We start from the raw sequence: 10,432 nt of genomic DNA on the forward strand, positions 1-10,432 counted from the left end.
AAGAAATGATCATTTTTCATTTGCGAAGAAATCATTTTTATGAACTGAAAAAATATTCATTAGCAAAACAACATATCCTTTGTATACAGAATATCAAAAATGTTCTGTATAAGATTTATGTATTAATCCTTAAAAAAAAATCCCATCCAATAAAATCGATTCTCCCCCGTAGTTGCTGCCAGCCCAAAAGTCGATTTCTAAATCCAAGCCCAACTTGACTCTAACCCAACTAACCCTAAACTTCCAACAGTTAGTACAACTTTAACCTTGCCGTGTTTTTTTAATTTTTTTTTTTTTGTGAGTGTGACTTTGAGATGCAAACATCGATCGTGACAGGAAGCGCGGGTGCCCCGGCGCAGGACTTTACAAGGAAGTGGCGCCGTGCCAACGCGGGCGGCGCAGCTCAATTAGCTTGTGTTGTGGCTTTGCTGCTTTGAGAGCCAGCGAGAGAGCACGGGTCCAAATCCTCTCCCGTGGGCCCAGCTGGGAGGATTAAGACTGGTTCCTGTCCCGTGGCTGACCTCTCCAAAGCCCCAACAGATGTCCAGATTCCCCCACCCCACAGCCCTTCCACCCTGCCGCCTCCCCAACACACACTTACACGCTCCACTCCTCTCAAAACCTCTCTTGACCCCGCACTCAAAACAGAACACTCAGGCGACCTTTCTTATCAGAACAACCCTTGAATGGGGGCTATCTGCCTCTATCTGCTCTGCTTTGTAGCGCATCTTCTTTCAAGGGCTTCCACCAAATATCCCCCCCCAGGCAGGCCTGGATTCAGATTTGCCGACTTGAGTGCAGTACCACATTGTGCCACAACGTACTAAGCAGCACTGAGGTCTACTGGAAGTCATGAAAATTTTGATGTCAAATTACAACCCTTTGGGCCATGGCCAACTTCTGGCTGAGTGTAACGTGTGTCTCTTCAGCGTATGGAGTACCACTTTGTTCCACTTCTTGCTTCGGGAGGCACCCTGCACACGCCACCGCCTCGTCGGTGGCCCTTACTTAAAATAGGACCAAACTGTTCTTCGAAGGGGGTGCGTACGAGGGGTCCTGGAAGGTCAGCGGTGGTGTCTCCGCACCACATAATGGCCACCCAATTGGCAGCATTTGAGTGGACAATGAACGGATTAAAGCCTTTGAAAGCCCCCCCCCCCCTTCCTGAAATGTCAAGCTTCAAAAACTCCTCCAACTGAAAGTAATCCAAAAAGTGAGATTAGGCGATTGGACGCAGTTGTTCAAATGTGACTTCAAACAATGCCTGGCCTCTTAACAAAGCTTGGTTGGGGTTTAATTTGTGCAATCAGCCGGGGCACAAGTGACAAAATGCGACATTGACTACTCTGATCATTCCAAAAACATTTTCCCACCAAAAAGATAGCAAGCGGATGGCGACAAGCCCCTCAACTTTTGTCCAACATACCCGTCGAGTCTGCTCCTCCATCACAACACTCCTTCCTCTTTCTCCCCGCCAGCTCATTGGTCCAGCCGCTTCCCGGCACCGCCCCGTCAGAGGCGCGCCAGAGCGCGGCTGTCAAGAGTTTTAGGGATGCGCTGAGCTGTGAAATCGCACAAATTGCCATCGCTGCTGCGTCTGGCCCGACAACCGAGGGAGGAGTGCTCGGATGAACGGCCGGCCAGAGAAATGTTACGCTTCAACACTTCCCGACCTGTGTTTACCGCCTCCCTAGGAGCACTCTGGAGCTTGCACCCCTTTTTTGCACAGACACCCACAAGCACGCGCACAGCTGCAACCCACTTTGCCAACACACACGCGCGCGTGTAAATAAATCATAAAATAAAAAAATGAATACTCAAGTTAAAAATAGAAACCTGAAAAACGGACTTTTGTATTTGTACCTTGTTACAATCCCCCCCCACACACACACACACACACAGACACACACACTCACACCATCACCTCCTTGAAGCGTGTAAACGGTACCGGCCTCACCGCCTCACAGCTCAGACACCTCCAGCACTTTGCTTGGTCGTTTGCGGGTCACTTCACGCAGGAACCCACCAGAGGGAAAAAGTACCTCTGACACCCTCCACCAACACTCGCCAATGCTCGTTCCCGTGGAGGCACCTCCTGAGAATTGACAAAAAGGTCACAGACAAAGCATGTTTTGGCACACACACACGCACACACACACACACACACACACACACACACACACACACACACACACACACACACACACACACACACACATACACACATAGGAATCCTTACTCTCATATGTTCTACCCACGACGAGGTGTAGATTCCTGGCATAACCTCAAATAACCAGTATAATAATAATAATTATTATTTGCAATAATAATATATTATTATATATAATAATAATAATAATAATAATAATAATAATTATTATTATTATTATTATTATTATTATTATTATTATAAGCATTTGATTTGTGTCTGTTATGATACAATTTTATTCCTCAAAATACTGACATGTTTTTACCTGATTTGTCACTTTTTTTTCTTTTTTTTTTTTACTATTGTTCTACGGAACAGTTCTATTAAAGTTACAACACTTTTGACGGTTATTGCAAGATTTTTTTCCACAAGTTGAGTCATTCTCTTTCCGACTCTCACGACCAGCAGGTATGCTTATTTACTTTTCTAAGCTTGATTATTTTGTACGATGTCATGAATTCAATCAAGTTTGGAGGACTGCGTTGGTCTCGTGACTCCGATCTATTTCCTGTAAAACGGCTAAAAATGGCGGCCGCGACTTTTGTACTGTCTTGAAAATATAAGTTGTCTTTAAACCAAGTACCGAATGACTTCAAATTATATCCGCAAAAAGACGAGATTCTCACTATAAGCAGACCGGGAGGGCTCAGACGAGCATCGATGGAGTCAACGACGTGGAGGCAGTGACATCTAGTGGCAAAAGAGTATACTTAAACAAATACTGTATTCACAATATTTGGATGGAAGACCCAATTTCAAATGAAAAACAGTGTATTCCTTCTTTTCGCAGAGACAACTTAAAAGGGGTATAGAATACAAACACTTTATTAACACAAGAAACACAAGTCAAAGTACGTAAAAAATCTTCTTTTTTTTTTAAAGTCTTACTGTTTAAACAAATGTGGTTTTACCGCTTTATAGTCACCCAAAGAGGAGGCTTTTAGATGAACAGGAAGTGTGTACTAAAGGTCTTTTATGTGACATCATTTGGATCATCTCAGTATCGAAACTGCACTGGTTTTGTTTTTAGTCATAGGGCAAAATGTACATGCTATACAAAAAGGATGCGGCAATGTGCTTTTACTTTTGCAGGAAGGACAAACAACAGAAGCAAGTTAAAGAAAATGCATGCGCCAAATCTCATCTGCTACACCGGTGGTGCGGCGACACAGTGCGAGGTGACGAAGCCATTCAGCAGAAGGCGATATAACCACATTTGACATCACAGTGGCAGCCGCTGCCACCGCGAGAACCAATTTGGGAGTTTCCGCTCGCACGTCTTCAGCTTTTTGATGTCTTCGGCGTCCAGAATTTAAAAGGTAAGCTTTACTTTTCGTGTTCTGCTTGTACAAATGACGTTCAAGATTGTGAACGCTGCTTTTAAAAGTGAAATAGTGACAAATGGATGTCTTGTTGGGATTTTTTTGTGCTTTCAATAATATGCTCCACTGCTGCATTTTGTTTTAGTGGCTGGGTTTCCTGCTTTCGCAAACACATTCATGGCTGCCGTCCTTTCACTGATGCTGTGGAGCCTGCCGATGCTTCTCCGAGGAGGTATGTTGTTTTGGTGTCCGTAATTTCTTTGCCCCATCGTCTGTGTGCAATGGGGGGGGGGGGGGGGGGGTAACTTTTTTTTTTTTTTCCAATTTTTGATATTTTGCAAATTGTGTATTTCAAACCCTCCTTTCGCAGTCAACTCGCCCACCTGCGGCGTCACCTGCTCCACCGACTACAACACTCTCCTCAACTGCTCGTGCGCTTCGGTACCGACGCAGCCGCTGCGCCTTGACGTCAACTGCAGGTAATCCTCACCTGACGCCATCTCTAATGACATCATCAACAACGTCAGATTTGTATGCAGTGGTGACATCATGTGGCGTCACTCCTCGGTGTGCTTTTGTAGCGACGGTGAGCTTCACGTGGCCGACAGCTGCCGGCTGATGCCGCCTGAGTCTTGGTGCGTCATGTACCCGCCGGAGCTCTATGACATCGCCGCCATCGGGACCGAATGCACGGCGACTGTCAGCCTGCCGGGGGACCCGCATTGCGAGTTATCAGACTGGGCGCTTTACGACGTGGGTAAGTAACTTCTTTTGCTACCAAAGATTTGTTTTTCCAAATATTTTTTTTTTCCTTTAGTTGTGACAGAGCGCATTTGAAATAAAATTTTGAAATGTACATTTTTTTCAGCATAACTATAATTTCTTACTCTACACACAAATTGTAACATCACAGAGTGGATAAAGAATTTTTTTTTGCCATTTGCTTCATAGCAAAAATATAATTTTGCCATGCGGACTATTGAGCTCCATTTGTGTAAATGCCAGTAAAACCTCCGCCACCTTTCAACGTGCGAGTGATGCGCCTCGACGGATTCGACAACATCACGTGGGATCTCACCAATGACAACGATGATTGTCTGATGTACGAGCTGCGAATTCGAATCCAACAAGGTCTCTTGCAGGTAGAACTCAATTTAACACTTTTTTATGGGACGGGGAAAAAACTTTTTTTCAATTAATCAACAGCCAAATTATTACATTCCCGGTTGGACTTGTGAAGATCGTTTGACTTTTTCTTCCGTTAGGATCCGGCACGTTTCTTCTCGGTGGACAAGAGGTTCTTCCTGCTGGGACGCAAGGAGCTGCCGCCCCACGCCAAGTGTAGCGTGGTTGTCCGGGCCAAGTTGTGCCCCAGTAACCCATCTCAGGGCCCGTGGAGCGAGTGGAGCTCCACCGCCAAGTGGACAATCGCATCGACAAAATCTGCGAGCGTCGCAGGTGAGCAAGATCCGCGTTGCGATTTTATTCATGTGCGGCAGAAGCAGTTGTTTCTACGCAATAAGGAGGAACGGTTCCGTTCCGCCACCCGGCACCGTGTTTGAGCATGTTCCTTTTCACGCTTTTACTGATGATTTATTTCCCATGCCTTAGCGAAAGGATTCTGGCTCTACGTCTTCCTGGCCATCCTCTTCCTCCTTGGCGGGCTGCTGCTGGTTTGCTCTCAAAAACAGTGAGTAAAGAAAACGGAGAGATCAACTTGATTTCATCGGCAATCCAAAAATATGACAACAGATCATAAGCTGATTCTGTCACAGCATGACTCATCAGTGGTGCAGCCAGCTCACATCCTGCACGCGAGGGTGATATTTGTTCTCACCGCTTCACCTTTACACTTGATAAGCAGAGCAGGAAACCACGCATATTTACGCACACAGCAGTCAGGCGGGCACGGTTGTTTCACTCGATAGGAAGTCATGCACTGCAAATGCAACACGCATCTCGACTTTATTTATAGAGCAAACGTGTGGGATGGTTGACACTGACGTGTTATTGATTCTTGACAGCTTCTTGATGAAAAGATTTCCGCTCAGCTCGTACGTGTGCAGGCCGCACGACTTCTTCCAGCCGCTCTACCTCGACTACGGAGGCAACTTCAAGGTGAGAGGGTGTAGTTGGCTCCAGTGGCCACCAGGTAGCGTTATGCAAAGGCAGGGAGGGCTTCATGCCCGAAGGCATTTTGATTTCAGTTTCTGTCCAGAGCAGAATGTGATGAATTAATTTTATTAAACAATTAAGGGAGCCGAATTAGCGAATTATAGTTCTGCCCCACGGCCAGTACGTTTCACAACACAGTTTTTGAGTCAGGTGGCTTTCAGTTTTGGTCCGTTATCATTGGAGTCTTTATACGTGGGTGAAATGTCTCCTTTGTATCCTGCTATCATCTGTCTCAGGGATGGGTGAGGCCCTTGTTCAGCGAGCACGACATGTTGGGGAACACCCCGCATGAGGAGATGGCGCCCACCACCAAGAAACAGCTCTACTGCCACAATGCCACTAACAAAGGGGATGACGAGACGCAACCCGCTGGAAGCCTGCTCCTCGTCCCCGCCCCGCTGGCACAATTGGCACACGTGTCCATTCATACGGTGATTGTGTGCGAAGAGGACAATCAACAAGCATCGGATCCAAACCCCAGGGAACTGCTGGACTCTGATCGGGAGGAGCCAGTCGTGGACCGACAAGACCAAGGCCGGCTATTCAACGATTGGCCGGAAGAAGCGGAGAGAGCTTCGTTGGCCTCCAACCGACAGTCGGACGATGGCTACCCCTGCGTGGACATGGACACGGTGGACAGTGGTTTTGGGGAGTGCACCAGTCCCTCCCACTCGAATTCCCCACCCGAGCGGCGAAACTCGCGCTCCAACTACGTCAAGCAGTGGATGATGTGTAATGATGCCAAAGAAAAGTCAAGAAACGCTCTACAGTGAACAGTCCTCCAGTTTTACAGATTTCTTTAAAAACTAATTTTATATGGGCTTGGTGGTGCACTGGTTAGCACGTCCGCCTCACAGTTAGGAGGGTGCAGGTTCGATTCCACCTCCGACCCTCCCTGTGAGGAGTTTGCATGTTCTCCCCGAGCACGCGTGAGTTTCCTCCGGGCACTCCAGTTTCCTCCCACATCCCCAAAACATGCTTGCTAGCCCGATTGGCACTCCAAATTGCCCCTAGGTGTGTGCGAGTGCGGATGGTTGTTCGTCTCTGTGTGCCCTGCGATCGGCTGGCAACTGGTTCAGGGTGTCCACTGCCTACTGCCCGATGACCGCTGGGATAGGCTCCAGCACGCCCGCGACCCCCGTGGGGACAAAGCGGTTCAGAAAATGGATGGATAGATGGATTTTGTATGTACAGCAAAATATACTGTATATTGCTCAGAGTTCAATAGAAAATAAGTTGCGTCATCCCATTGATGACTTTTTAGACATTTTATTTTTCCATCTTATTTTTGTTGGAAACAGAATAGCATCTTTTGATTAAAAACAATTCACCTCCAATACAAACACCAGGAAACCTCATTTGTGTTATTTGAGGTTTTCCCTGAAATCCTAACCCTTGCCGCCAATGTCGACGTTCCTCCGACGGGCTGTTACTAGTCACCCGGGCCTCTAGGGGGCGCTGTGATGGCCGCCCAGCAACGCCGTGACAACCCACAGCTGATCAAGTGTCCGATCAAGTGTCCACAAGATAGACTAGAGGAGGAGGCAAGTGATTGTGGACGTATTTTAAGCAACTACGCCTCCAAATCGAACCTGACAAGCTTCGATGTTAGCCCATTGACGATAGGCGTCGGTTTAGTTAAATGTGACTTTTGCGCGAGCGGCCGTTCTGTCTGCAAAGTAGCACCTTGGTGTTATTAGCCGCTAGCCCCTGGCCCCAAAGCACCCCCTTCCATCGTCCCCCACAGCTAAATGAGGATGAATTTGTCCCAGAACGCCAGTCTGCGACCGGAGGAGGCTCTGGTAGTGGAGAAAGCCATCCGGCTGGCGATCGACTCTGTGGTCAACGTTCTGTACGGCGTCAACAGCGGCCGCAGTCGCGAGTACCTACGGATGGTGGCCGACAGGGACAAAGAGATCGCCAGGTTGCAGCGGGAGGTGCAGGCGCTCCGTAGGCGGGGATGCGCCTCGTGCACGCCGCTCGATCGGGGGACCCCCGACCGGTGCCTGGACTCCGGGGAGCACAAGGGCAATGGCGGTGGGGACGCAGAGGTGGACTCCGAGCAGCAGCCGTGTGAACTCAGTTTCTCCTGTACGTAAGCAGACAGTATTTCAGCAATGTTTTAAATGTATTTATTGAGCAGTTTCGGAAGTTTCCGTTTGCTCCTTAATCGTGCAGCTGTATACAAGTCCACACAATGAACGTGCAACTGTATACAAGTGCACACAGTGAATTGCAAAGTGGCGAATGGGCCATTTTCTCTTTATCCCCCCTCCACAGTGGGTCTCTTTGACAGCCCTCAGTCCCACATCCCTTCCCTGGCACTCCCCTCACCCCCTCGCAGCCAAGTGCACCCGCTTGGCTCTTTGGAAGCGGGCAGCGTCGACGTCAAAGAGGAGCCATGCAATGTGGACGCCGTCCTTGTCAAGTGGGAGCTGAGCGAGGAAAGGTTGCGGGAACAGCCCGAGCCAACCGCCCCTTCTTGTTGGGATGCAGGTAACGCCCACCAAGTGATTATTATTTTGCAGACTACAATGGGTGAGTTCCTCCTGTGCTAAGGGGCTGAGTCCTGCAATGAAAAATTGAGAGCCTTCTAAAGGGTCTTTGTTATTACAGATAGATGCCACAAGGTGGCAGCAAATAATTTAAGTCAACATGGCTTTTTGCTTTGTGTTTTAAGAATTGGAGCTCAGAGAAGTGATGACCTGTGAAGAAGCGGACGGACTAGCGCATGTCACAGAAGCGGAGCAACTGAGGTTAAAACCTTACACTGTAAACAAGTGCCTGGAAAAAACGCCATTTGCGTGGCCCAGATGTACTCGTGGCACTAATGCGCCAATTTTGCAGCATTTAGTGTACGGCGAGCTGCCGCACGTGTCACATGTTTTGCTTGTCAAAACAGTTTAGTAAGTCATAAGTCAGCAAAACAAGTCAGACTTACCCGTGTAAAGTCTCGAAGAAGCTTCGGCACGAGCGCGGCACGGCCATGAGGTGCTAATGGTGACCCGTGTCACCCGCGATCCTCCTCAGGAACAAGAAGAAGCGCGTCCCCACGGCGGAGCTGCCCGAGGATGCACAGCAGCAGAAGCGCGCTGCCTGGCGAGCCGCCTCCCGACGCTACTACGCCCGCAAGGTGGCCCGCCAGCAATCCGGCCCCCTGTCGCGCCCCGCCCACCACACGACGCCCTCCTCCCACTACCTCCCCTGCGGCCCTTTGGCCACAGGCAACAGGAAGCGGACGCCCATTTCCGCCCTGCCCTACGACTCGCAGGCTCAGCAGAGGGAGGCGTGGCGAGCCTCTTCCAGGAGGTACTACGCCAGGAAAAGAGCACAACAACAACACCACCACCACGGCGGACACCTGCGATATCGTCACCGTGAGCCGCCGGGGGACGACAGGGAGGAACTGGGAGGAGTTCTGTGTAGTTTGTGATAAAGAACGGCAGGACATGTTGGTGATTGTTCACTCATTCTCCACCCCGCCCGTCACCAATGCGCAGATTGATTCATTTTCATTAGTCTCTGCTGGCAAATGCCCAAATACTATATATCACACCTCCTTCCAATCAACTTTTGCTAATTGAAATGAGGAAATGCCCTTGTTTTGTTCCATCCTTTAAATATTTCAAAACTTTTCTGTTTGTTTGATAAGGAAGTAGCACTCTATAATGTTATACTTTATCAAACGTACAATTAAACAAAATGGGTAGACTTAAATTGTGCATCATGATTCATTCATTGCAACTTGTGGTATGCGCAACCTAGCCACTAGGGGCAGTACAACAAAGACAAATGAAGACCACTCTCCATTTTTAAGAATTTCATCTTTAATTTTCTCTTTCAAGGTTTATTTCAAGTACTGCTTGAATGTTTTTCCACATTATGTTGTCAGAAAGCATCAACAATGAAATGAAACACAATGTTGCTGCGACACCCTTACCTCTGGGGGGCACAATTCACCACACTTAGGTAATGTGCTCTGAACGCTTGTGAAAATTGGTTCCTCCCTTCAATTCGTGACTCCATACGAGGATCCTTGCCGGATGTTCTTCAGCCTTCTTCAAATAGAGGCACTAGAGCGCCCCAGTCGTCATGTGTCTGTAATTACATCAGGAGCTCAACATCTTTTGCTTTGGGGGCTTTCAAACCGTGAAGCAATTTCCTATAACATAACGATTTTAAGCTGAGATTTGAAAGAAACAAATGACAATGTTATAAAAACTCATCTGTCCTATTTCCAAACTTGTCCCGATCGTGTTTGGTAAGTCATTTAATTAAACGTAAATGTTTTCTATTTTAAATAAATATATATATATATATTTCTTCGGCGTATTCTTCCCAATACGTTTACGTTTGAAATAATTCACGAACCTTTTTAACATATACGTTCGTGTTATTTAGCCCAAATGACGTCACACCTTGAACAAATGCACTGCTTACTGTTGGCGAGTTTGGTGTGCACTTGCAATCGGATCCGCTCGACAGCTGTTCAACGGAACAGGCGCGCTTGTTTTTGTCGCAGAACAGTTGAGGCAGGATGCAGGGTGCGTGCAGGAACTTTATTTTCGACTTGAATCCGAACACACAAATACGAAGCAAATTGTCAGAGGTTCTTTTTGTATATGTCTATTTCGCAATTGCAGGCTCGACGAGGTAATATTTGCCTTGTTGAAGGCGGTGCATCTGATTTGCATGCCCAAGAGGCATGCAAATCAGATGCACCGCT

The 10,432-nt window shown here is 47.8% G+C and overlaps 3 protein-coding genes across 6 annotated transcripts in view; 2 read left to right on the forward strand and 1 right to left on the reverse strand.

Moving 5' to 3' along the window:
* Window positions 1-3,208: 3,208 nt before the first annotated feature.
* On the forward strand, window positions 3,209-7,032 carry il21r.1 (interleukin 21 receptor, tandem duplicate 1). The gene is made up of 9 exons (XM_085918057.1): window positions 3,209-3,528; window positions 3,677-3,763; window positions 3,902-4,010; window positions 4,113-4,288; window positions 4,537-4,673; window positions 4,797-4,989; window positions 5,143-5,221; window positions 5,556-5,649; window positions 5,943-7,032. The coding sequence occupies exons 2-9, from the start codon at window positions 3,709-3,711 to the stop codon at window positions 6,477-6,479; spliced, it is 1,380 nt and encodes a 459-aa protein (XP_085774183.1). The 5' UTR covers window positions 3,209-3,528; window positions 3,677-3,708; the 3' UTR covers window positions 6,480-7,032.
* Window positions 7,033-7,122: 90 nt separating this feature from the next.
* On the forward strand, window positions 7,123-9,896 carry LOC147052481 (uncharacterized). The gene is made up of 4 exons (XM_085918069.1): window positions 7,123-7,797; window positions 7,987-8,202; window positions 8,387-8,462; window positions 8,737-9,896. The coding sequence occupies exons 1-4, from the start codon at window positions 7,458-7,460 to the stop codon at window positions 9,137-9,139; spliced, it is 1,035 nt and encodes a 344-aa protein (XP_085774195.1). The 5' UTR covers window positions 7,123-7,457; the 3' UTR covers window positions 9,140-9,896.
* Window positions 9,543-10,432, reverse strand: part of LOC147052482 (uncharacterized) — a 44,688-nt gene continuing 43,798 nt past the window's right edge. For all 4 annotated transcript variants that reach the window (XR_015066878.1, XR_015066881.1, XR_015066880.1 and 1 more), the window contains one exon: window positions 9,543-9,804. The gene's annotated coding sequence lies outside the window, so the exon portion shown is untranslated. The remainder of the gene's footprint in view (window positions 9,805-10,432) is intronic.

This window comes from Syngnathus leptorhynchus, chromosome 8 (assembly GCF_054491065.1).
Source record: "Syngnathus leptorhynchus isolate UIUO chromosome 8, UIUO_Slep, whole genome shotgun sequence".
Taxonomy (NCBI): domain Eukaryota; kingdom Metazoa; phylum Chordata; class Actinopteri; order Syngnathiformes; family Syngnathidae; genus Syngnathus; species Syngnathus leptorhynchus.

Excerpts from the sequence above, each read along its gene's own strand:
- il21r.1 (XM_085918057.1), top strand. The coding sequence starts at position 3,709 with ATGGCTGCCGTCCTTTCACTGATGCTGTGGAGCCTGCCGATGCTTCTC. Across the intron at positions 4,674-4,796 it reads TCCAACAAGGTCTCTTGCAG|GATCCGGCACGTTTCTTCTC; the intron begins GTAGAACTCAAT and ends TTCTTCCGTTAG. Across the intron at positions 4,990-5,142 it reads AAAATCTGCGAGCGTCGCAG|CGAAAGGATTCTGGCTCTAC; the intron begins GTGAGCAAGATC and ends CCCATGCCTTAG.
- LOC147052481 (XM_085918069.1), top strand. The coding sequence starts at position 7,458 with ATGAGGATGAATTTGTCCCAGAACGCCAGTCTGCGACCGGAGGAGGCT. Across the intron at positions 8,203-8,386 it reads CCCTTCTTGTTGGGATGCAG|AATTGGAGCTCAGAGAAGTG; the intron begins GTAACGCCCACC and ends TTGTGTTTTAAG. Across the intron at positions 8,463-8,736 it reads ACAGAAGCGGAGCAACTGAG|GAACAAGAAGAAGCGCGTCC; the intron begins GTTAAAACCTTA and ends GATCCTCCTCAG.